Source organism: Pleurodeles waltl, chromosome 2_2, assembly GCF_031143425.1.
Source record: "Pleurodeles waltl isolate 20211129_DDA chromosome 2_2, aPleWal1.hap1.20221129, whole genome shotgun sequence".
NCBI lineage: Eukaryota > Metazoa > Chordata > Amphibia > Caudata > Salamandridae > Pleurodeles > Pleurodeles waltl.
Genome location: NC_090439.1, coordinates 730,018,930 through 730,043,819, shown reverse-complemented (window position 1 = coordinate 730,043,819; position 24,890 = coordinate 730,018,930). Strand labels below are relative to the sequence as shown.

The following is a 24,890-nucleotide window of genomic DNA, read 5'->3' as shown; positions in this document are numbered from 1 at the left end:
TATCTTGTAATATGCAAGATCCACAACATGCTTAACGTGCTTTCTTAGGTTTGGAAGTGCATATTGTTTAAACCCTGTTGCTTTTTTTGGCAACCCCAAGTTAGACACTGAGGGAAGCTCAAATTGTGTAAATTTTTGCTACGAGCACAGTTAAATGCAGATGGATAGATTTCTGAAAAGTATTTTTGTTTTTAAGTCTAACATTTGCGTTAAGATGCAATCATTTCAGTTTTAAAAATGTAAGACTGTCACACCTGTTACAGATGATTCACTGACTGTGATCTATTTAGCCTTACGTTTCCCTTATTTCTTAACTTCGAGCTTCCTAGGTCTCCCAAAATATGCCAGCAGTCCACTATAAAATAAACTACCTTTTTAAATTAAGACCGCTGACCTAGACTTATTTTATTTGGTGACAAACTTTTTAGGGGGGCTGCAACATGGCCATTCCTTCATTGTTACATCTATTTTCTGCCTTGTACTTGGTCACTGCATACTGGCTTAATTTCCTCCTTATTTGACTGGATCATGGACCAAGTATTGATTGCTTCAGCAATGGTTGAGCTGTGACTGAGGCACTGCTTTAATCTTTTCTCCCCTGTTGTGTTGAACCACTTGCCATTTGTAACTATGCAACTGTTTCACTATGCCACAAGCACTTAAAATAAGCCCCTTTCCCATTCGAAATGGGTGTTTCTTATGTCAGCATATGTTAACTGCCTATATTGTGACAAAATAAATTATTTGCTTTCAAATTTATTTTCACAGAGACATGGAAATGAGCGCATTTGGTTCCATAATATAAAGATTTTTTGCCAAGTGTCCCATTTTCTTTTTCACAGCTTTGGAGATTCACTGATCTGCTTAGAATCACATGGGTGTTGTGCTGAGACCTAACAAGCATTGACAACGGCAGTAGGTCTTGTTTTTGAGAATATTGCCTGTCATTGCATTTTTTTCATATTGTACAGCATGAGCATTGCCGACTTGTGGCATTGATTTGTAGCTATGGGGTATAGCAGCATGACTACAAAAGAATAAAAAACAATTCATGCATCCAGCACTAAGTGATTAAAAAAAAGAAGAAAAAAAATAGCATTAACTCTGACTGTATCATAGCACTTCTTAAAATTAGTTTTAGTCACACTGCAAAGTATCCACACTTCTGCACAGCATGGCTAAAAAAAAAAAACCCTATTGGCTTTGACAGTGCTTGTTTCAAATACAAGGCAATACAGTACCTAAATAGGAAATGGGAGTATAGGGAAGAGGTGGCTTTTGATTATACTCAAGACGCTCGCTGTACTACTTGTTTTTAGAAGACTCGTGTCCTAAGAACTCCTTCCTTACCCATCCTCCACATTGCACTAGACAGTGTGTATGAAGTGCTGCCGAGGTCTGAATACCCACCACTTAAGATCCACATATCGTACTTTAATAACACCTTGGAGTATTAGTGTAACGCAAAATGCTGGGATCCCCGTTCCAGAATGTGACGAATGCCCCTAAGTATCTTCTATCTCACAGATATCCATTGGCCTTGGGCTGAAAGGGAGAGCCTCGAAGGGGTTGCCGACCCCCAGCCCCCTCCCATGCTGCAGGGGCATGCATTACTCCCCTGAGTAACTTTATCATGTCTGTCTTCCCCCACCTTGCTGTAAAGTGTGTGAAAACCATAAACGATAAAAAATATATATATTTCTAGAGGCACAGATGCGGTCACTAGGTTAACTGAGATCTTCGGGAGGCGGACGTTTATAAAGGAAAGTAGCTACCGTTGATTAAATCATCTTGCCGAAAGCAGCATTATTTACAATTTGTGGATACAGAGGCAGCAAAGTAAATTCTGTAGTCGGAATATTATGACATAGAAAAGCTGTCCATCTTTATTCTACCTACCTGGCATTTCCGGCCACTATTGAATTATTTATGCATTTATTTTAAATTGGTTTTCACCTGTTAGCTGTTAAGTAATTTTTGCACAACCCTTAACTTGATACCCCTGAATGAGTTACAAGCCTAAAGTGAAGAAGAAAGAATAGGTGGTATGTTTAGTATAGTCTGCAAACCTTGTTCAACTGTGTGGACTGTTCTGCACGATAGGAAACCAACTGCAACACACAGTCACATGTCTTGAATATTGGGTTCTATTTTCCCACACCCGTTTCTTTATTTGTACATTGGGGGTGGGGGCAATCTGCAGTGAACATTCATACAGTTAATATCAATCTAAGAAACTTGTTTCTGCTTCACTTAACTGGCCATTGTCTGAGGTTTTGTGTTTCACCTGATGTCTTTGTGCACAATCTTCCTTTTAACGTACTAAAAATCCTGAGCTACTTCGGCGTCTTAGAGTTTTTAAAATTATATTGTAAAATCCAAAATCTTTAGGATGAAATACAATATTTTCCATCTACCCTTTCTGGACGAGCTGTTTGTTTATAATCATTTGTGGTGAGGGAGGGGAAGAATCTTGTATATGCTTCACCCTAGCTGAACTTTAGTGTAGTCGTGACTCTAGAATTTGATTTGACTTAGTGAAATATTGTGTGGCCTATTTTTTTATTTATTTTTTATTTTTATTTTTTACCTTCAGTAGTAAACTTTCAGTGGAGTATTTTGAGAAGGCAAGCGTGCAGAAAATCTATTTTCTTCCATTATCTGGAAATGAGGCAACCACGCACTACAAAACTGCACTTGGTCATTTGTAACAATCCTCTTAATAATTAAAGAGAAGTTTCAAAAACCTAAGCTTTTTTTCTTTTCTTTTTTTCATTTGTAAACGTGTAATGCACTGCAATATATTCTAATCTCGTATATATTTTTGGCCCTTAAGAAAAGCCTGACTGTTCACCACTTGATCAGAACTCATATTGACAGTCACAACGTTTCAATTTTGGATTTTTAGAACTCAGTACAATTTGTTCCTCCAAGCTCCAGTGACTCCAAGTAGTTCAGAATGCAACAATTCTATCATTTATTGGGGCGCACAGAAAGGGCTCGCTTAGTCCTCCTTTCTCATATGGGTCCACCAGTGGCCCTGCACGTGGTCTTCATCATGTTTAAAGTCTGTGGGTAAGTCTTAAGTCTGGAAAGAAAAACAAGAATTCAAGTGGGCCTCATCCTAGCCTCCACACTGGCTCAGAAGTTGCATAGATGTTTATGTGCCCGTGATCTCACTCAGAGTCCCTACCGAAGAGCAGATTCTGCAGCTGATTCTGATGCACCCAGAGGTCCTTTGGTGACGCCATAACAGCATTTAAATAGGCCATGCTCTGCATCTTAGGTACCCTCCCGTCCCCCTCCGGCATGCCTTTGGGCCCCATGGATCTGAGGAGGCCTCCAGTTAGGTCACCACAGGTGGATCCACATTTGCCTCAGTTTGTGCCTCATGACCTTACTTCAGGTTCAGCTCTGACTCCAGAATCCACTCCATACCTGGCATCATGATTATTACAGGTTCCTGCCACTTTGATGCTGGCACGTAAGCTGCCAATGCTGGAGGTAGAGGTCAATCCATAATTCTGTCCGACTCAGAGCTGACTGTCTACCTTGGCAGATGATGTGTTCTGGTCCTACACACCCAGCCCCCTATTCATTCGGACTCTGATACGACTGCACATGTGCCAAGGAGCTGCCCTCCAGTGCTCCATCAAAGATTAGGATCACTTTTGCTGGAGCCAACCAGCTTTTGGTAATGATGGGAACTAATTCTCCCCACAATGATAACAGATTTTATATACCTACCAGAGGCCGGTGGTCTGGACACTTACGGTAAAGGTGGGCTGAGCAACCCCCTGGCACTCGGTCCTTCCACAGATGTCTGCTTCATTCATCATGGTCATTAGACCGGAGGCTTAAGTCTTAGAACAGTTGCCTTCTGTTGTGGTAAAAACAAACGTCCTCACATAAGAATTACAACCCAAACAATCCTCATCTGAATCTCACCTGCCATTCGATGCCTTGACAGTCAACCTCAGGGACACTTGGACCAAACCGTGCTCATGCCCACCTGTAAACAGATAGGTAGCATGTCATTAGACCCGCCCCGGGTGACCCTGCCTTCCTAACGCAGTACCTTGCTCCTGAGAGTCTGGTAGTACAGTCCTGTACCAGTATAGTTAACCCATATATTTCTTCCTACTTCACCCTGGACAGTCGAAAAGAATTGAGGCATTTGGAAAGGAGATATTTTCTTCTGCTAGTCTCACCCTTATGTCAGTTAACATCAGTAGTTTGCTGGGAAGATACTCCACACCTAATGGGACTTCAGCTATGGACGTCTTACTAGCACTTCAGGAGGATTTTTGTGCCAAATGGCACACACCATTAATGATAACTAGGATGCCGCCAAGTATGTCATCCAGTAAAGCCTGGCGGTGATAGACTGTTTACACAGTGCAGTTTGCACGATCATAACTCTGATGATGTTCAGGTGTCACTCTGTCTGTCCTTTCGACTGGCCTGGCCTCTTTGGCAAGAAGGCTGACTCCGTTCTTGAGCCTTTTATTGAGTAGAGCTACTGCACACCCCCTCGGGCTTTCCACATTGCAATGAGTTATCCCCGAGACATCACTAGTGGTTTTGCCTTAAGACCACATCTAGGCCAACCACCACCACAACAGGCACCCTGGTCCTTTCTGTGTCAGGCTAAGAGTTGGCAGACAGCGTTCAAGACAGCAAGGGTAGCCAACTTCTTACCCCCCAGCCCCTTCTCCAGCAGCCTCCATGCATCTTTAGTTTGTTCTCTGCAGAAAATGGCCACCAGGTGGGAGGTAGGATTACTCATTTCTCCTGCGGTGGCACACTACACCATCCAACAGGTGGGCCCTGCTAATAGTCCAAATTGGCTGTGCCCTGCCATTCCTTTATATCCTGCCGCCTCTTCTACCTACATTAAAGTTACATTCATTTGGCCGTTTGTCCATTTCGCTGCAGGGAGTTCAGACTCTTGTAAAAAAAAAAAAAAAAGTGTCCCCGACCTCGGAGATCTGAATCAGGTGTTCCCTTTATTTCTTAGTGCGGAAGAAGGGAAGAAGCCTTTTTACTATCTTGGATATTTAGCCCCTTAATTTCTTCTTTCAGAAGGACAAATTCACAATACTCAAGCTGGCCCAGGTTCTATGTGCCCTGCATCCAGGAGACTGGGTGGAGGTGTTAAACCTGCAGGATTCCTATTCCCATATCCCTGTCCTGCAGGCAGACAGCATGTGGTTTAAGGTGGGCCACAAGCATTTTCAGTTTGATGTGCTGCCTTTTGGCCTCCAGTGTCCTTGGGTGTTCACAAAAGTAACGGTGATGGTCCCTGTCATTTCCTACATCTACGATTGACTGTTGAAGGGTGGGATTGCCAATGTCAATCATAGACTACCTCCAGGAGTCAAATCCACTAACATCCTTGAGGTTCACAGTCCACTTGATGACGTCACACCTGGACATGGTGTTTATTCGGGCCTTCCTTCTGGAACAACTAGGTCAGGAGTTTCGGGCTATGAGCCCAATGTTTCAGCTGAAGTCCTGGGTCTCGATGAGGAGGGCTCTGACCTTCTGGCCTCTTGCATCCTGCTTGTCAAGCTGTACCATTGCAGAGGTGGACTCTGCAGTGGGAACTGAAGTTGTAGTGGACCCAGCAACAAGGGAACCTGTATTACTCCATCCATATTTCAGAGGGGGCTGCAGAAGATTGTAGTGGTGACCACAACTGGACTAGGGGCAGACACCTCCCACTTCCCCACCTGGATCTGACAGTGGTGACAACACATCGCTGCTTGGTAGGGGAGGTCATTAACTATGAGATCAGAGAACTCTGGGCTCTGGTGGAGGCTCATCTTCACATCAGGTTGTTCGAGTTATGGGATATATGCCTGGCTTTGAAAGTCTTACTACCGTCCACCAAAGGGAAGCTGGTTCAGGTTTTCGGGACAAGCCTGGGTGGAGTGAGGTCCTAGGTCCTGAGTCAAGCAGCTCTGCTCCTCTGGAAGTGCCTGAATCGTGGGAGCATTTCCCTGGTTGTGCGCTACCTGGCAGAATCTTTATACTCCAGAGCAGACAAACTCCGTTTGCGACGCCTGATGGATCACAAATCACAATTACACCCAGAAAGTGGCCCAGGGTGTCTTTCAGTAATGGGGTGAATGTGGCTCAGTCTTTTTGTCAACACCAAGAATGTACTTTGTCAGCACTTTTGCATGCAGGATTTTCTAATTCTGCTCTCGGATGCTCATTTGACCTAGAATGGAGCATGAATCTTTTATGGTTTCCCATCGCTCCCTCTGCTACCCTGAGTGCTGAAGATCAGGAATGAAGAAGACCAAGTCATCCTTGTGGCTCCAAATTGGGCCAGGTAAGTGTGGCACTTGAAACTTCTGGGCATGATGAGCATCTGTCCTAAGAACAGACTGGCAATTAAGGATCTGCCTCAGAAAATATTAGATGCCAGCCATGCAACCAGGCGTCCTTTCATGAAATATGTTTATCCTGGCAAGTTTGTGGCTTGGTGTGGCCTCCATAACACGGATAAGTTGTAAGTTAAACTGTCAGATGTGCTACTGTTTGCTCTACCTTTGGCCTAGCAAGGACTTGCAATGGAAACTTTCCTTATGTGCTCTCTTTTTGAGCCATTGCACAGCTGTTCCCTGCATCTCCTGACCCTTAAGACAGTCTTTTTCTTTGCAATAACTCAGCTCTTCGAGTGAGTGAGTTTACACCACCTGCTTTCCAGACAGTCTTATGCTGAGGACTAGAACAGCTTTCCTCTTGAAAATTGTGACTCCCATTGACATCAGCAATCCTTTAGTTTTCCGATGTTCTTTGACCTCCACGACCCCAATCACTTGAAAGAGGAGAGACTCCATTGTTTAGACCCCAAAAGAGAACTCTGCCTTTGCATCCATTGTACCAACTAAAGAGCATCAGGTGGGCAGTCTGCTGTACAAAGACCATCAGGTGGGGAATCTGCTATTTGTGGCATACGCCGGGGTAAAGAAAGATAGGCAATGCAGTGCAAAAACTGACTTTGTTGAGGTGGATAGTCATTTTCATTAAGATCTGCTACAAAATGCCCAAGAAGCAGTCTCCAGAAAAATACGTGGGCTTTACAAGAGCAATAGCAGTCTGACGAGTGTCGTTGTGATTTTAACCCTGTGTCATTTTCATCTGGTTAAATCTAAGATTCTAATATACCTCATTAGGTTTCTAAAATTTTTATCTTTTAGTGTTGGTTTACACAGATTTTTGGGGTGGAAATAGCATGCAAAGTGTTAGTTTTTACCCACAAATGTCCAACTTAATGTGTGTTCTAGGCATTTTACATGAGCTTCTTCTGACATGCACCTGCCTTTCCATGCTCTACACCGTAACCTGCTAGTTCTGAAAATCCTCAAAACTTACTAGCTTTACCCAGTAATAAGAGAAGTTTGCAGTCAGAAAAATCTGCACATCCCTATTCTGGAATTCAGGATTTGTTGTTTAATTTTTCAAATTTAAATTTTGAACACCTAAGCAACACTTTAATTTTGTGACAGGTTGGGTAGGCAAAAACAACTACATTTTTAATCTCTGAAGAAGTGTCTAAACTGTCAGTCCACAAAAATATTGTAAACAAACATTTTCTGAAGAAAATAATTAACGTATGCATTTATAACATATGACACATTAAACAGAATATAAAATTCAGTTTGAGTTGAGGCTTCCATGATTAACCTTTTCCAGCAGTGGAAAGTCAGCAACTTTATAAATAATGTTAGTCTTACATTTAAGCTGTCAATTGAGTACACGAGGGCTAAATGAAGGGTTAAGCTCCGTCATAGAGGAGGCTTCAGCACCAAGTAAGCCTCTCCGTTGTGGTGCTAGTATTCCATTCACTCCATTCTGATCTGCACTGATGGATATTTCCCTCATTTAGCCCCTCCACTAGCACAGGCTACAAGAGTCACACATACCTCTTTGTTTTCCTGGATCACCGATCTGGGAAGGGTGATGACATAAATCAAAAGCTGTGTGTCGCAGCAGTATGTGCACATAAAAGTGCTGGAGATGCTGGCACTCCCCTATCAATAAACAGGGGGAGAGGGGTGTGGTCATGCATGGGTCTTTTCAACCAGGCTTAGACAAGAAATGTACTTCGTGTTGTGTGATATGGTTCAATTTGCATTCAAGTTCTGTTAGTCATGGGACCTCCTACACGAGTTTCCATCAAAGGGCCTGTGAAAAGTATAGCACAGTTGATTCTGATTGCTCCAAACTGGGCTAGGAGGACCTGACATGTCAATCTGTTGACATTCAGCTTCCCTGCACAACATCACCCTACTCTTGTAACTTGATGGGGCAGGCCTTTCATTGCAATCCCCAAACAGTGCAGCTGTACCCGTTAGAGTCCGCCTGTCTACCACCTGAAGTTGCAGACACCATTTTGCCTGCCAGGAAACCTGCCTTAAAAAGCAACCATTGATGTGTTTCACAGTTGCTTCAATGGTGTGAGTATGAAGGCCTGAATTGGTTTCAGTTTTGCCTTTTCAGTGTTCTCTGCTTTGCGTTAATGCTTGCCAGAAAAGGTACAGCAGTGGCTTTTATCGGTCTTGCAGTGCCTCCCGACTAGTCCTACCTGTTTAAGAACCCCACTAATGGTGCCCATTGTGAACATTTAGTTGTATTTGTTCCTCAGTGGGTTCTGAATAGTGTTTAGTTTAACTTTTTTTAATGGCATTCAGTTTGAGCTGATACACTGTTACCCGACCCAACTTCTCAAATTGAAAGCTGTCTAAGAGACAGTTACTTCACCCGGTAGGGTTGGTGAACTTCAGGCTCTTTGTCAGACACCCATTCACATTATTCCACCTAGGTAAATTGGATCTTTAAAAAGTGACATTTGCTTTTCATATGGGCCAGATCCTCTCTTCCATTTTTCTGCCCTCTTCTTTATCCCACCAAAGAGATAGTTGCATAATGTGGACCCCAGATGTGAGGTGTTCTATTTTTTCATCTGTATTATACTGGGCAGAATGGCTGATCAGTTCTTTGTGAGCTTTTCCAGAGACAATACCATACTATTTATTGTTGGTTCATTCTCTGTATTATGCTTTCTACGTGTAATTTGAGGAATCTACAGGAAGAATATGTCCACCAGAAATATCGTTACCAAAGCCAAGTGACTTTTTCTTCTAGAAGTCATTTTATCTCGATTACCGTGCTGTTAGAGCAGCTTACAAACAACTACAGTAAGAAATCTGTTCAAAACAGCAAACTGTACAAATGTTTGTCCATTTGTATTGTTTACATTATAGTGTGGCCATCTAAATTAAACTTAACTAGATACCTATTATAAGCCAGGTTGAACATAAGTGTTTTCCTTATGTGAAAAGATACCCACAACATGCCCCAGCACATCTTGCAAGCTTCTTTCGGTGTTTTACTGCTGAAGTAGGTTATTATCATCTAACCTGGCACCAAAGTGCACTTTTCTGAAATGGCATTATACTAAATTTGGAAGTCGTTCTGGTGGTGGTAACAAAGCTGTCAATTTCACTAATTTGTGCGTTTTTCCAGGCTTCAAATTTATTTGTAATGAAGTACTTGATGGAGCTTTCTACTTACGTATTCCACAATGCTATAATTTCTGTGATGCTGAAGTAGCTATATTTGGAGTCTTTTGATTGCATTAACTATTTCTGTTCTTATCTCACGCAAGAACTTTTGGTCATTGCTCGTTAGGGTTTCTTTACTTTTAAACATATTAACTTGCCCTCTTCTTCGGGAATTTGCTTGATTTTGCATGCTTATGTTTTTGCACTCTAAAATGATAAAGCAGTCAAATGAAGATAGTATATATGCATCAGTTGAGTTATCCCTACAAACACCTATTAAGAATGGCCGCACACTCAAATTGTGTGATGTAAAGATTTCAGGCGCCTTAATGTGCCTCTTGGAATTGACAAAGTGCATAGAATTGACAGCTCTTCACATAGGTCTTTGATGTGTGAATAGGAGCCACATATGCAGTTTTCTTGATCCACAGCAGACGTAGCTGAATGTACTTTTTCTCTACAGTTCTTTTACTTCCCTTCTTCCAAGCCTGTAATCTGTTGGTTTGAAAGGATTGCTAGGTGGCATCCTAGAAAAACATGCAGCGGTGAAGTAAATGTTTCATTTCAGTAAGAATATGGACCTGGTAGGATTTTGCAGGAAACATTCAGCTTAAATGTAGAGGCAATTTTCGTTACTGCTGATAGGGCGGTGAGGTAACTTCGAGGTTTAAATGGCTAGAAAATATTTTTCCTCCTGGGCATTTCCACCAATTGGGGTCCCATTAGGTTTTTAATCTCAGTCTTCGTTTACATGCTAATCCTATTATGACAGTATAGGAAGATAGAAACATGTTGACCTCTTTTTATTAGTGTTTATAAAAACCTGAATGTTATAGCTTTCAAGAAGAGTTCCTGTTTTCCCCCTTCCAGCTCCAGATTATTCACTTGTTAAAGTGCTCTATTTATCATGTTCCCATTTGCTCTCCCACCCAACACTTTTCTTGCCAGTAAACTGTGTAATGACCTTATTTCTTTTGAGGCCCTACAAGCCCTAGAGACTTCTCAGACTATGACATTGTGCAGGTGTCACCTGCCAGTTTTGGTTAAAATTGCAGCAGTTGCAGATGCTCTGTGTATTGCTTTAATTGGCACCTCTGGTTTTGTAAATATTTTACTTAAAGGGAGGAATGGGGCTTACTGGCTAGAGCAGCTTACTTTGGAACATGGAGAGTCGGGTCCAAATTCTGGCTTCAGCTGTGATTCTGGGCAAATAGCTTAATCTCTGCGTGCCTTAAAAACGTGTGTAACATAGTATAGCTTTGTGGTAAAGCTCTCTAATGCTGGTTCACGCTACCAAAAAAACTTCAAACAAGGTGTCATCCAGATTGCCAGGATCCAAAGTTATTGCATGCACAGACTACACCCAAAGACAAAACTGTGCATCTAGAATAAGCTCTGCACTACTTACAATTTGAAACAATGTTTTTGAAGATGTCAAGATGTTATTATAGTTATCTATTTTTTGGCTCTCAATAAATCATTTTTTTTCCTTCTAGTTGCTGATATGTTTTCAAGATGAGTGGAATTGGAGAAAATACCTCTGACCTGTCAAGGGCAGAGTTGGGAAAGCGCAAGGAATGCCCTGATCCGCATGGACCCAGGTTAGATTTTCAACCTAAAGACATTGCTCATGTTGATTGATTAAAATGCTTCAAGAAATGTGCATAATGCTTTGGCATTAAAATATTACAACACAGGCACTACAAAGGTATTTTGTTTTTCAAACAATACAAGACTCAGTGCAAAAGAACGTTTGCGAAAAGTGGAGGAAAAGGTTGATGTTTCTAAGCAAGAAGGAAAGTGTCTTGAAAAGTTTGTAGAAAGGGAGATTAAAAAAGTTGCAGTTTCAAAACCATTTCCATTCAGTTGACTTGTAAAAAAACAGTTTCATTCCAGAAAGAAAGTGCAAGTGTACAATAGTTGCAATTTCCTTCAATTTTTGCAATTAATCCTCCATCTTTGTTTCAGCCTTGCAACATTCAAGCTTTTTATTCACGGTAGCCTGAACTCTGATCTGCTTTTGTGATTAATGCGTGAAACACTTTTTAGTTTTACTCATCGGGGCTCTGGACACACTCCAAAGCAGATAGTACATTTCATTTACACACAGGAATCACCATAAAATGAAAGACTGAGGGAGAAAAGGAGGAGGAGAAAAAAAAAGAGGGCAGTATAACAGAAACTGGGGTAGATGAGAAAGGGCATCTAGGATAGAGGCAAAGGCCGTCATGGAAATGAATCTGGCAGATTCAAATAAAATAGAAGTGGTGTAGAAGATAAGATCTGGAGGAGATTCATGAGGAGCCCTGTGAGGAGGAAAATAATAAGATGGGTAAAAGAAAGCAATGAAAAGGATTATGAGAAGCAGGTAAGAAAGCTTTGGAGCTGAGCAAAATGCCACTTGCTACAAAGACGTATTACAAATAGAGGTGAGAGGAACAGAAACAAAGTTGATCAGTGAGCCTGAGTAGAACATCAGAGGGTTAAATAGGAGGCTAAACTGACCTTGACACTGGCAGAGGTTAGTGTAGAGGGTCTAGATAGCACTCTTTGGAACATTTTATGCCAGATGTCGCCAACCAGTTGAGTGAAGGTGTCTGGGAGCTACTGATAGATGGCAGAGATAGCTTGCCTTGAGCTCATTATTAAATAAGCATAGCACAGGGCCACATTTCTTTTTTTTTTTTTTTTTTTTTTTTTTTAAAGCTAAGGGAAGGCTGTGTTTACTTTACAGTATTATGGGGTTGTTGATAGCAGAGCCTGATCGTGAGTAGTATGCCTAGTCAGATTTATGGGCCAGGCAGGAGCACAGAAGTGAAGAACTGAAGTATTATAGAAGTCATTTTCAACTCGTATTGGAGTGTGGGAACAAAATGATTTTTCATAATGTTTTTCAGTAGGTGAACATTCAAATGAAGACTAACTGTGACGATTAACTTACTTTTAATTTTCTCCAATTTCAAAGTGTCATATTAACAAACAGCAGTCATTTTGCTCCCAGTGGTCAATAGGCACTGCACAATATTTGTAACTAAACACATTAATTTTTAGGTTTCTGCTTAAGACAGCTCATGGGCTGTCTTGAATAAAATTTGTATATATACTATGTTGGCTTCAGCTCACCCATAGGCTTCCCATTTGCTGTCTCCATCATCACTCATATTCTTTCTCCCCATTTGTCCATGGCATGCATTTGTCATGCCTCTTATTGTGTTTAGCCCTCCATGGTAACAAGGACCAATTACCATATGCATCCACTGTTCCCAGTTTAAGATCTGTTTTCGGAACTACTTATTCGTTTGATGTGTTGGCCGTAGACACACATGCTTAGCATACTCCTGCCATCTAGTGTTGGGCTTGGGCTTCTGCAACTTAATTTTTTCCAAAGAATTCTTTAGAGTCTCAAAGTTTAATGACTCCTCCTATAGTCTTGTGTTGTGCATGGTCATCGGCTCCTTTGTTAGATAGGTTTTTTTCGGCCGTTGGGCTCAGAAGTCGATCTCGGAGCTCCGTGACTGAAGCTGGATTCCTGCCATGAGGCCATGTCAGCACCTTGTGTTTTCATCATCCTTTCACTGTCTTGGGCCCGGTTCGTTTTTTTTCTTTTTTTCAGATGCTGTCTTCTTTACTTGACGACAATGAAGGATGGAAAAGGCACTTTTTAGTTTCTGTGCTAAGTGCCACGTCAAGTACTCCAGGCAAGACCAGCACGCCGTTTGTAATCTTTGCTTGTCCCTGGACCACAATGAGGTGTTCTGTGAGACATGCCTGGCTTTCCATTCCAAGACTCTTTTGCAATGCAGAGAACACTCTTGGGCCCATTCCACCATGCAGTCACAGCATCTCGAAGATGTTCCTGATATTTTCAGGGACCAGCCAGATGAGCCTGGCAAAGGATTCGAGAACACTGAAGCACAGCCCGTGCCCATGGACATCCCCATACTGCTGGTGAGCAGTGGTGAAGGCTGCAACTCCAAACCTGATTCCTTCACACAAGAGAACAGGAGTACAGTGGCGTAAGCTCCCTAAACCCCCATAAAACCATCTAAGGCATCTTGCGGGCCTTTGTGGTCTCCAAACATAGGCAAAGAAGCAGAAAAAGGTCCCTCTGCCACCAAAACGCTCAAAGTTTTGAAAGTTTGACTTTAAAAGTCGCCTCTGTAGCGATACACCAAAAATCACACACTGTGATTTCAGAGCACCATAAAATATTGCTGCTGAAGCTGCCACCTTTGGCCCCGACGATACCTTCAGCATCGAAACTCCATCAGCCGTCGAAACAATCTTTGGTGTCAAATCCTGTTGATGCCAAAACTACCCTCTGCATCAAAACAGCCAAAGGCTGTGTTGGAGCCCGAAGAGAAGCCCATTGAGTCAATTCTCAAGAAACTCAGATTGGACAAAAGTAAAAAAGTGTTGTTTATTCATCCAGAGATGGGCAAGGTCGTGGCTAACCTGCCACCAGCTGCAACAGAAGCTTCCAAAAAGAAGGCATTTGAAGAAGTGATCATGGGACCAAAACCGCCTAAGGCTTCCAAAAAGAAGTGCAAGGATAGGGGCACTATCCCTATCCTTTTCCCACCAACTCCACCTCCTCTAACCGTCCCTACGCCTACACCTTTCTCGTCTCCACCTTCTGTAGTGTCACCACCTGCAATATCACCCTCTCATAAACTCACTTGAGCACCTTCCTTTGGAACAGCCACCCACATCACCTGTACCATCTTACACTGGTAACATTGATACAGGGGAGGATATAGTGCCATATGGTGTGCCATATTTTGTAGACCCACAGGGAGACCCAGTCACCATCTCAGGATCAATGAGGTAGACCCTGTGGATAACACTGACCCAGATATGTTCTCAGCTAAACCCTCAGCGCTAGATAATACCACAAGCTATCATGAGCTCGTTAGTAGGGCAGCACAGTATTACAAAGTCGATCTCTATACTTTACAGGAGAATGATGACCTCCTACAGGAGACACTAACTAGTTCGCCTAGGATGGTACAATTCTTGCCTATGCTGAAAGGCATGCTTAAATCGACAGAGGCAATTTTCAAGCAGCCAGTGAAATCCAGAATAATTCCACCACAAGTGGACAAAAAATACAAGGCATTCCATCAGACCCTACATAGTTTGAAGTTCAAGTTCCCCCTGATTCCCTGGCAGTTTATACATCTAGGAAGAGGGCTAATTCCCTATGTACTGGAGATGCTCCTCCAGCAGACAAAGTAAAAGAAAAATGATGCGCTGGAAAATGTGTTGCCAGACAAGTGGCTAGCTACCTCCGCATAGCTGGTTTGCTTTCATGTTTATAGTCTAGCGCAATGGGATGAGATGCAAGAACTACTGTAGCATCTTCCTGACCAATACCACCAAATTGGAACTCAAGTGGTTAAAGAAGGCAGATTTTCAGTGCCACCATTCACAGCGCGCTAGAGTCCGCTGATGCCAGTGCTAGAGAAACCAATTCTAGTATGATCATTACACGCCAAGCATGGCTTAGGGAATCTAGCTTTAAGCCTAATGTACACCAATATTTGCTTAATCTACCTTGTGATGGCCAAAATTTATTTGGACCACATGTAGATGAGGTGTTAGAAAAGATTTTAAAAAAGACACTGCGAAAGCCATGGGTGCCCTACAAACCTTTCAGTCTAAAAGCTCCTTTCAGAGAGGACAATATATAGTTGCATCAAGACCTGCCCTGCCATATCTACAGACTCAGGCAATGCACAGCAAGGCTCATACCAGTCTCAGTATACCAGGGGACCTACTACAAACCACAATACAACAGGCATTTGTAATGCAATAGATCTAGCATTTTCTTGAGTTTGAGATATTGGCATTGTAAATGCATAACTGGACTTTTCTTGCCACATAAATTGGTAAACCATGCCTCATAATTTGATCCTTTCTGCCACATAATTCCCATGGGCCTGCATATAACAAAAGCACTTCCATTTACCTTCTTCCTCTACATTTATGCAAAAAATGAAAATATTGGCTCAAAACAAATATGTGCAATAAAAGTATTGAAGCAACAGGAAAATTAATTCTACGTCTAAGCAGATACGGACAATTACTTCACAGTGGAGCTGTTTGCATGATATTTATTAACACGAGAGCGAGCTCCCTTAGTGGCTGTAAATTAAACACTGCTAATTGAACCTATTGTAGCCTGAATGCATTCCTGAAAAACAAAGCGGAGGCAGGTGCACAAAGCGGAGACAGGCATGCAGGTGCTGCACACAATGAAACTGAGAGGGGGGTGCTTTATAAAGATGACCAGTGCCCTTATAAGTACACAATACATACATCTCCTGCGTGTGGTTGCATTTCGTATGTGATGCAAAGTGCTCCAATACCTTTGTTGGAGTTCAGGCTATCTGAAACTTCAAAGCGCCATGGAGCACTAAGGGGGGAGACCAAAGAAAAAGGAGTGTGCACACAATAAAGTTTATTATTACGGATCCTACCATCATACATGTAACGGGGTCAGTCTGCAAGGCGTAACAAAACAGCCTCAAGACGGGACAAATGGAAAGCATTTACCAGCGACATGGGGGGGGGGGGGGGGGGGGGGTTTGAAAGGCAGGTCCATGAAAGAATTAAAGTGATGGGCTTGAGAGGGTGTGGCTGAAGCCCACAAATAGATAACATGTTGAAAAAGCAGTGCTTGCGTGCTGCTATGCCTGACCTAATAACATGTTGGAAAAGGAGCGCTTGCGCCCTGTTATGCTCAACCAAAAAAATAACCCCTTGTGGTCTGGTATTGTGAATCCAGAATGCAAAAGTTGCACCCATTTGAATGTAAGTGGAAAAGCAATGAAATGTATTATGATGTACCACTGCTATATAGACATGCAACCCTATGTGTTACCAAGGCTGCAGTTTAGTTATTTTATTGAGGATATTTCCACAGCATGGTGAGAAACAAAGCGTTTCTTGCACGGAAAAACAAGAGAAATAAACAGTAAGGTACATACGTAAAAACTTCCACGTCTTACTTTCTTTACGGCATACATATATTGTTTAAATGGGCCCTGATTCCGAAAATAATTCTGTTTTTACACGAAATGAGCATCATTTTGTTCTGCTGACACATGCTGCCAAAGCTTTAGAACACACAACGTATATTGGGGGTTGGGGTATAAGGAGATGGAGCCAGGAGGCGGAGGTTAAATGAAACAGTGCCCTCATAAGTACACAATACCTATGCCTGTTCGTCTGGTTGCATATTGTATATGATGCGCGTTAGGTGAAGCAAAGAGCTCCAATACCTCTGATAGTGTTCAGTCTATCTGAAACTTCAAAGTGCCATGGCCACCATGGAGCACAGTCTGGGGAGACAAAAGAAAAAAGGAGTGTGCACGCAGTGTACTGCTATGCGCGACCTAAAAATAAACAGCATGTAATGGACTTGCTTCGGTTTGTTAGAAAGTGTCACTCATATGTCCACGCAATATGGAAATGTCACACCTAGAGACATTGCAGGCATGGAAATATCTATCAAAGAGAAGTCAGCTGATAATTTAGCAATTGTGAATTAGGTTTAACCTGAGTTCTCGCTACTAAAAAGTTCATTTCAACACAATTCACACTTAAAATACATTTAAGAAGTGCAGTACTTTCCATGGCTGAGTAAGTACAACTCTAATGTTAAATAAACCACTCAGAGGCCACACAAAAAAATCAAAGTAATTCAAGTAAACTAGCTAGTAGTATGCCCACCAACTAGACAAACCTACCCCTTCAGAGATCTCCCAAAAGCTCCATGCCATGCTACTAAGACAACAGCAGGACCTACACAAACTTAACCTACCCTTCGTTTATCATTCACCTACAAAAAAATCCCTGCTACTTCCTCAACCGGAACCACAAAACTCATTGCTTCCGCCATGAGTAACAATAAGTGTTTGCTGAATATGACTGATACAAGTATGTGCCCAGTGTGGACTTGAGACTCGAGAGGCAGGGATTTTGGGAAATAATGGACTCGAAAAGAAAGGTGTTGATGGCGCAGAGAATGTTGTCAAAGGTATGAGGTGCATAGGTTATGCTGGGCCCGAAGGAGAGGGAAGGATTCCTTCCAGGGCAGGCCCCTACTTAAGTAGTAAAATAGGTATGAACTGATACGGTAGTAAGCGCTATGTAAATCAATGCTTCACATCACCTACAATGTAGGAGTGAGCGAATGGTGGCCTCACACATCGCAGATGGTCATAACCCTAACTCTCATAAAAAAAAAATATATATCCAACAGAGTAATTAACGTGTACCTCAAAGCATCATGGAGCACGAGGGGGTATACAAAAGAAACAAGTATTTGCAATGCAATGGTTATCACATTTGATTTGTTTACAACTATTGGCGTTGTAACTTGATAACTGGACTTTTCTTGCCACATAAGTTGGTCAACCCTGCTTCATAATTTGGTCTTTTCCTGCCACAATTCCAGTAGCCCTGGATATAACTAAAGCACTTCCTTTTACCTTCTTCCTCTATCTGTGGCAAAAAATGAAAATGTTGCCATTTAGCATCCTAGTTTAAATCTGCCATGCTAATTCCAATGGAATACCACTTTCACCACCCCACTATCAGAGTTGCTGGCTAACACACATCATTATGAACGCTTCCTGCAAGTAGTCATGGAGATGTTTAATGGAACATTGTGATTTATATGAACCGCCTCAAAATTCAGAATTAACTTCTGCTGATACAGTACTACATTAGGAATGCGTCCTTTATACACAGCAGTATCCTGAGGACTCTTGCTGTACAGGTCTACTCTACAGTTGAGAATGTGGGTGATGGTTTAAATGTTTCAGAAAATATCACTGAAAAGTTAACCATTGCGTCTGTATGAATTTTGGGACATTCCTAAAAGGATATGTACTAATGGGCTGTGCCATGCTGTCTCAAGCAGCTGAGTATTTAACTGGCACCGGGCACAGCGGTCCCATGGAGAATACAGATACCACTGGCGTAGTGTACAGTGATCCCCATGGACAACATGGACTCCATTGTTCATGGAGTCAACATGCGAACTGTGGGGAGCAGCAAGTGTTGCGTTTTGCCTGGGTTTCCTTGTTCAGCAAGGGATCTATTGCCATATAGCATTCAAGCAGCACATCTGAAACAAAACAACTCATCATAGGCTTTTTTTTCTTGAGTATGTGTGCTATTGAGACCTTATACCTGGTAGGAGAGCACTACACAAATGCTTATAACATGACAAAAGATTTCCCAAAATTGGCATGCTGTAGATTTCAGGCACAAAACATGTAAACATAAAAGATCGTTTTCCCAAGTCGTATAACTCTCGGCAGTTATCAAAAGCAACTCAAGTTCATTATTTTGAACACTAACGTAATCTTTTTTGGACTATGCACCTTCCCATTGGTGAAAGGAAGAAAAGGTTCAAGCTGCCTTTGGCACATGTTTATAGGGCTAACATAAGGGCGTAGCTTTTGTTTTCACGTTTCAGGCACAACTTTACAAGCTATGGATTATCTGGGCCCCTTCCTTTAGCACCCTGCCAATAAACAGTGTCTAGTTGTGGATTTTGGCCTCTAGCTCAGCCGGCACCTAGGGACACCTAGCAAACCTATACATTTTTGAAAACTAGACACCTAGGGCAATTCAGAATGGGGGACTTGTAGGGCTCTCACCAGGTTCTGTTACCCAGAATCCTTTGCAAACCTCTAAATTTAGCTTAAACACTTTTTCCTCACATTTCAGTGATGGAAAGTTCTTGAATCTGAAGGGAGCCTCAAACTTCCTTCTACCCAGCGTTTCCCCAGGTCTCTCGATTTAAATGGTACCTCACTTGTGTGGGTAGGCTAGTGCATGCAACAGGAATGGATCACACAAGGGTCAATGGTAGTCCTTGCATGAGGACTACTGTTAACCCTGGAGTGATCCATTCCTGACGCAGGCACTAGGCACAGGCACACAAGTGGGGTTGTTTTTATCAGGACAAGTGGAGAAACACTGGGTGGTAGGAATTTTGTGGATCCCTGCACATTCCTGTAGTTTTTGTGATGAAAAAGCAAGGAAAATAGTGTTTAAATCAACGTTTCACTTTTGCAGGGTATTCTGGGTAAGAAAACTTTGTGAAATCCAAAGACGTCACACTTCGTGGACTGCCTCAGGTGTCTAGTTTTCAGAGATGCCTGGGTTTGGTAGGTTTCCCTATATGGCTGCCGAGCCCAGGACCAAATACTCAGGTGACTGTCTTACAAAACAAGGCTGTTTTGTGGTAGGTAATTCTGATGTCTCCACAATCTGTTTTTGGGTACTTCCCTGTTGTGGTCACTTGCCCACTCACTACAGTCTTCTCTGGAGACTTAGTGGAACACTGGGTGGTGGAAAATTTGTGGCTGCCTGCAGATTCCAGGAATTCCACTCACTGAAATGCAAGGCAAAAGTGTTTTTTAAGCAAATTTTGTGATTTCAAGGGGATTCTGGGTGAAGGAAAACTGGTGAGAGCCATGCAAGTCCTGCACCCTTGGACTCCCCTGGTAGTACTATGTTAAAATTAATCCAACACTCACACGCTGCCAGACAAGGGCCCATCACATTCATACGCCAAAGGACAGAATAAGTTTGACTACATTTTACCACCTGTAAAGTAACTGCCTCCTTCTTCGTGAACATTACTGAAGGCATGCCTACTGAACCTTTTCTAATGACTTCCATGAAAGCCACCTGAGGCTCAGGAAGACCTGTTTTTCATGCACCTTTAGCACACTCATTGTGCTAAATCCAACTCCTTCCAGTTTGTGGATGCAAGTTGGGGGTGTCCGAGTATGCTGTACAAAGCGATTCCTCGAACTGAGTGAGCATATCTACCTTTGAAACGAAGGGAGACATGCTGGGGAATTCTCCTGATGTTCCCTAAAGAGATGGTCATAGGCTATGAAAAAGGGTAGTGTTTCGCACACAGGGGAGTCCATGAGAACGTAGCACATGTCCCAGACAACATTATGTGCAATGCTGTGACTGTAATGCACTTATCATACAGCAAACTGAACATCTTCTAAGTTCTGATGGAGGAAGAACATAAAAAACAGGTCAAACACTGACCCATACGTGTCATTGTCCTTCAGTGCTGGGATGGCACCAATGGGTTTGAATCCATAGGTGTAGATGATGTACATTTGTACTACCTTTACTATCTGCCTTCTATCTGTGCAATATCCCTGTGTAGGCACACCTACCATAAACTTTACTTAACCATTCTTGTCTCTGTTCTCTTCAGAGTCCTGACTAGTCCTGTATAATTGCCAAGTGAACCTATACTAGTTTGTGGATGCAAGTTGGGGGTGTCTGAGTATGCCTTGGGAAGCCTATTCCTCAAAATAAGCGAAGAAATCTACAGTTGAAACTAAGGCAGACATGCTGAAGAAGAAATCCTAAGGTCTCTAAAGCTAAGTCAAACAAATATCCTGTGGGACTCATTCACTAACACTTCCACTTTTGTTTTGAAAGTGAAGCTACAGATTTAGTTTGCACACTTCCAAACAAGTAGGAATGTTTGACTTATTACACTTACTCTGGTTCTCGTTGGCAATCATGGTGGTCCTTGTGTCTGATACATACGTTCCCTATAAAGCACTTCAAAATTCAGTCATGCTTTTAACATTCTGCCACACAGGGTACTCTGTGACAATGTGGCATATGTTCTGTCCACTAGTAAGTGCAGTATGGGGACTATAATGCACGTTAATTGAACAGAACACCTACCACGTTCTGGCTGTGGATATAGGTCTCAAGCAGGCCGTAAGGAAGTCAATGATTTCCTGAAGTAGATGAAGTAAACTTCTGTGGCTGCTTGCCTAACGAAGCAGTGGCCCATGGACGTTTGGTATCCATGCACAGCCACTGAAAGGATTACCCAACAGCAGCTCCACCGTAGTAGATTTCCCAGAACTTTGCTTTAGTATAATACAACGTGAAGCAAGTAGGGACACAGAGGCCTGGTTGAGATGGGCACTGGGGACAGTAATACTGACTCCCCCTCTGCTTTCCATGCTTCAAGCACACTTTACAGCGACAACATGGTGGAACCTTTTTGGGTGTTTTAGGAATGCGATCAGCAAAGCGTCACTCCTGCAGCCTTGCCACATCCTCCAAAACATGAGGTGGAGGCTGCTGCTGCTTCTGTAACAGCAGTGAAACGTAAATGTAAACTGCGCACTTGTATAGCACACTACTCACCCGTTGGGGTCTCAAGGCGCTGTACGCATACCGCTGTGGAACCCCTCCTGGCTTTTCCCTGTGAGGCGCCCACTCCTGGGAAACCCCCAGGGTGAAGCCAGGCATCCAAGCGCTGTCAGGGCCGTTGTGGAGATTAAGCAAGCTATTGCCCAGAGTTAGAGTGGGACCCATTAATTAGATTAGGCACCGAGGCGAGTATTATCTGGTCCTAGGGAATTGAGCCCAAGCCCCGCCGAGGCGGGAATTGAACCCTGGTCCCGAGCCAGATCTCTGCATCAGGGTCTGCCGCTCTAACCATTGTGCCACACTTCTCCAGTGAGGCTTTCAATTACAGACAACTGGACGTCAGGTAAGGTCATGAGTCTTCCTGTGGTTGTCTGACGGTAAACAACATACGCATTGTATGTTGTTATCTGGATCAGGTGGGTAAACAGTTTCTTGTACCAAGTGCGACTTTTACGACACACATTGTATGGTTGAAGAACCTGGTAGGTCTTATCCACTCCGCCCATGTACTTATTGTAATCAAGTATACAGATGGGCTTGTGGGCTTCGGCCATCTGACTCCAAACCGTGACAGGGCAAATGCTCTCATGAATCGTAGTGAGCACGTATACATCATGCCGATCCAAGAACTTGACTGCAAGCAGTTTGAACACAATGCAATACTCTGGGATTTTTGGAGCTTCTTGCAAACAAGCTACTGCGGGAAATCCTTTGTGGTTACAAAGAACTGTACCACAGGCCACAGTTCCAGCTTTGTAGAGCACACTGAACAGCTCTACTCCTGTATATAAATTGTCCACATAAAGGTTATAACCTTTGTGAAGGAGTGGCTGGACAAGTTCCCATACAATCCTACCTGTGACCCCTAATGTAGGAGGGCAAACTACAAGGTTTAGGGTAGAGTCCTTCCCTGTATACACTCTCAAGCTGTACACATAGCCAGAAGAGCTCTCACACAGCATGTACAGCTTTATGCCACAGCAAGCTCTTTTGCTAGCAATGTACAGTCTGAACAGAAGCCGTCCTTTGTATGGGATCAAGGACTCATCGACTGTTTTATATTCTTTCCAGGAGTATAGATCTCTGGAAACCTAGCAGACATGCTCCACGACACGCTGAATTGTGAACACCCTATCATGGTCTGGATGTTCCTGGGCAGTGCAGCAGAATTGTCATTGAAATGCAGCATGCGCTGCAGTAGCAAAAAATGATCTCTGCTCATGTATGGTGCAAAGATGGCGGTTACCCAAACCGTGTGAGTCGTCTAGTAGGACTGCAGGGTGCATTTCTGCACTAACCCCATTTTGAGCATAAAGCCCAACAATATCTTCAACTCCGCCAACGAAGTGGGAGTCCTCTGGCGTGCCCTAGAACGGGAGCCCTAGAGTGCCTCCATGCTACCTCAGAAATTGGTCTGCACGCACATTTGTTTGCTGCGCAACTTCCTGAAGCAAGTCAACATTCAAAAATAGATGGACGTAGTCAACTGGCAAAAAGTTGGCCGTATCGACTTTACATCCAGCGTCACCAGTAAAAGGTGGAATTTGGGGCTGAACTAAACAAGGGGGGCTCCCAAGAGAGCACTCTTCTCTGCGATTGTGGCCGCATGCACCTGCTTTCTGTGTTCGGCTAACCCGATCTTGTCCCACTGCACAGACTGTGCTTGCTAAGGGACAGCACGGCTGTCGTCATCGTCTCTTCAGCATCACTGGAAGAGGTGTCATCGGATGGGACTCCGCTGACTGAAAGATCACTCCCAGATTCTGCCCCATTGTCCTCTCCCTCAGATGCTGTCTCAGTCTCTGATCCTGCCTCAGAGCTATCCTCCAAAACCCGAGTTAGGGCTTGAGCAGCGGTCATCCAATGAGATCCCATCTCTGCTACTGGCTACACTGTCCGTCTAAGGTACTAGCCTGCGCAGAAGGCAGATAAAGCCACAAAATTGCTTGTGGGTGTGTGTGATGTGTCCAATAGTAAATGTCACCTTACCTTCGCTTCGTCTCCGATTCGCCAGATTCTCTGAAGACACTAAACAAAAAAAAACAAAAAAAGACACAGTATTACTTCACCTTACCACATACCCATCATCACAGCCTTTAGTGCTGGTAGCACCCAGTGTGACAGTCATTTTTTGTGCATTGCCTCCCATGACCTCCTCTTCTAATTCCCTCAGTACCACCCAGCAAAAGTACCCCTCATATCTCCATAGTCCCCCTCGCACATACATTTCATTTGTTTTGCAGCACAGGTAACGCTTGGCTTTACTAATCTACTCAGCTAAATACATGTATATCCTTTGCAACAGGCACATTTTCTGCATCTGCGCTACTTATGGCATCAAAACTGCCACTAGATAAGAAAGATCTATTTCTCTCTCTCTCTCTCTCTCTCTCTCTCTCTCTCTATATATATATATATACATATATATATATATATATATGTGTGTGTGTGTGTGTGTGTGTGTGTATATATATATATATATATATCTATATATCTATAGGTTCGATGGCATGTGTAGCTGCAGATTCACATGCTATGCATAGCTCTTCCGACATCTAGTGTTGGGCTCAGAGTGTTACAAGTTGTTTTTCTTCGAAGAAGTTTTTTCGGAGTCACAGGATCGAGTGACTCCTCCTCTCAGTTACAGTGCGCATGGGCATCGACTCCGTCGTTCGATTGTTTTCTTTCCGCTGTCTGGTTCGGACTTGTTTCCTCTCACTCTGAGATTTCAAATCAGAAAAACCTTAGAAAAGCTATTTAATCGTTAGTATTGTTTAGATTACGTTTCCATCTAGCATCGAACCAGTAGTACCGTCGGAATCTAAATTTCACCCTTCGGGGCGCTTGCGCCCCACTCGGGCTTATTCAGGCCTACCGCTTGGGAAGCCTGATGGATCGGACTCCATTTCTATTCTGCCCTCGGTGCCATGCAAAGTTCCCATATACAGACCAAAATCTGGTTTGGAATTTGTGCCTGTCTCCAGACCATCGAGAAGATTGCGAAGCATGTCGATCGTTTCGATCGAAGAAGACCTTGAAGGCCCGAAGACTAGAAATTGCGTCGAAAATCACTTA

The 24,890-nt window shown here is 43.0% G+C and overlaps 1 protein-coding gene across 14 annotated transcripts in view; it reads left to right on the top strand.

The window, feature by feature from the left end:
- The window catches only part of NCOA2 (nuclear receptor coactivator 2), a 1,057,595-nt gene that overhangs the window by 439,347 nt on the left and 593,358 nt on the right, over positions 1 to 24,890 (top strand). For all 14 annotated transcript variants that reach the window (XM_069220319.1, XM_069220317.1, XM_069220318.1 and 11 more), the window contains one exon: positions 11,078 to 11,182. In XM_069220319.1, the coding sequence (XP_069076420.1) occupies positions 11,097 to 11,182 (86 nt within the window). In that variant the 5' untranslated portion in view covers positions 11,078 to 11,096. The remainder of the gene's footprint in view (positions 1 to 11,077; positions 11,183 to 24,890) is intronic.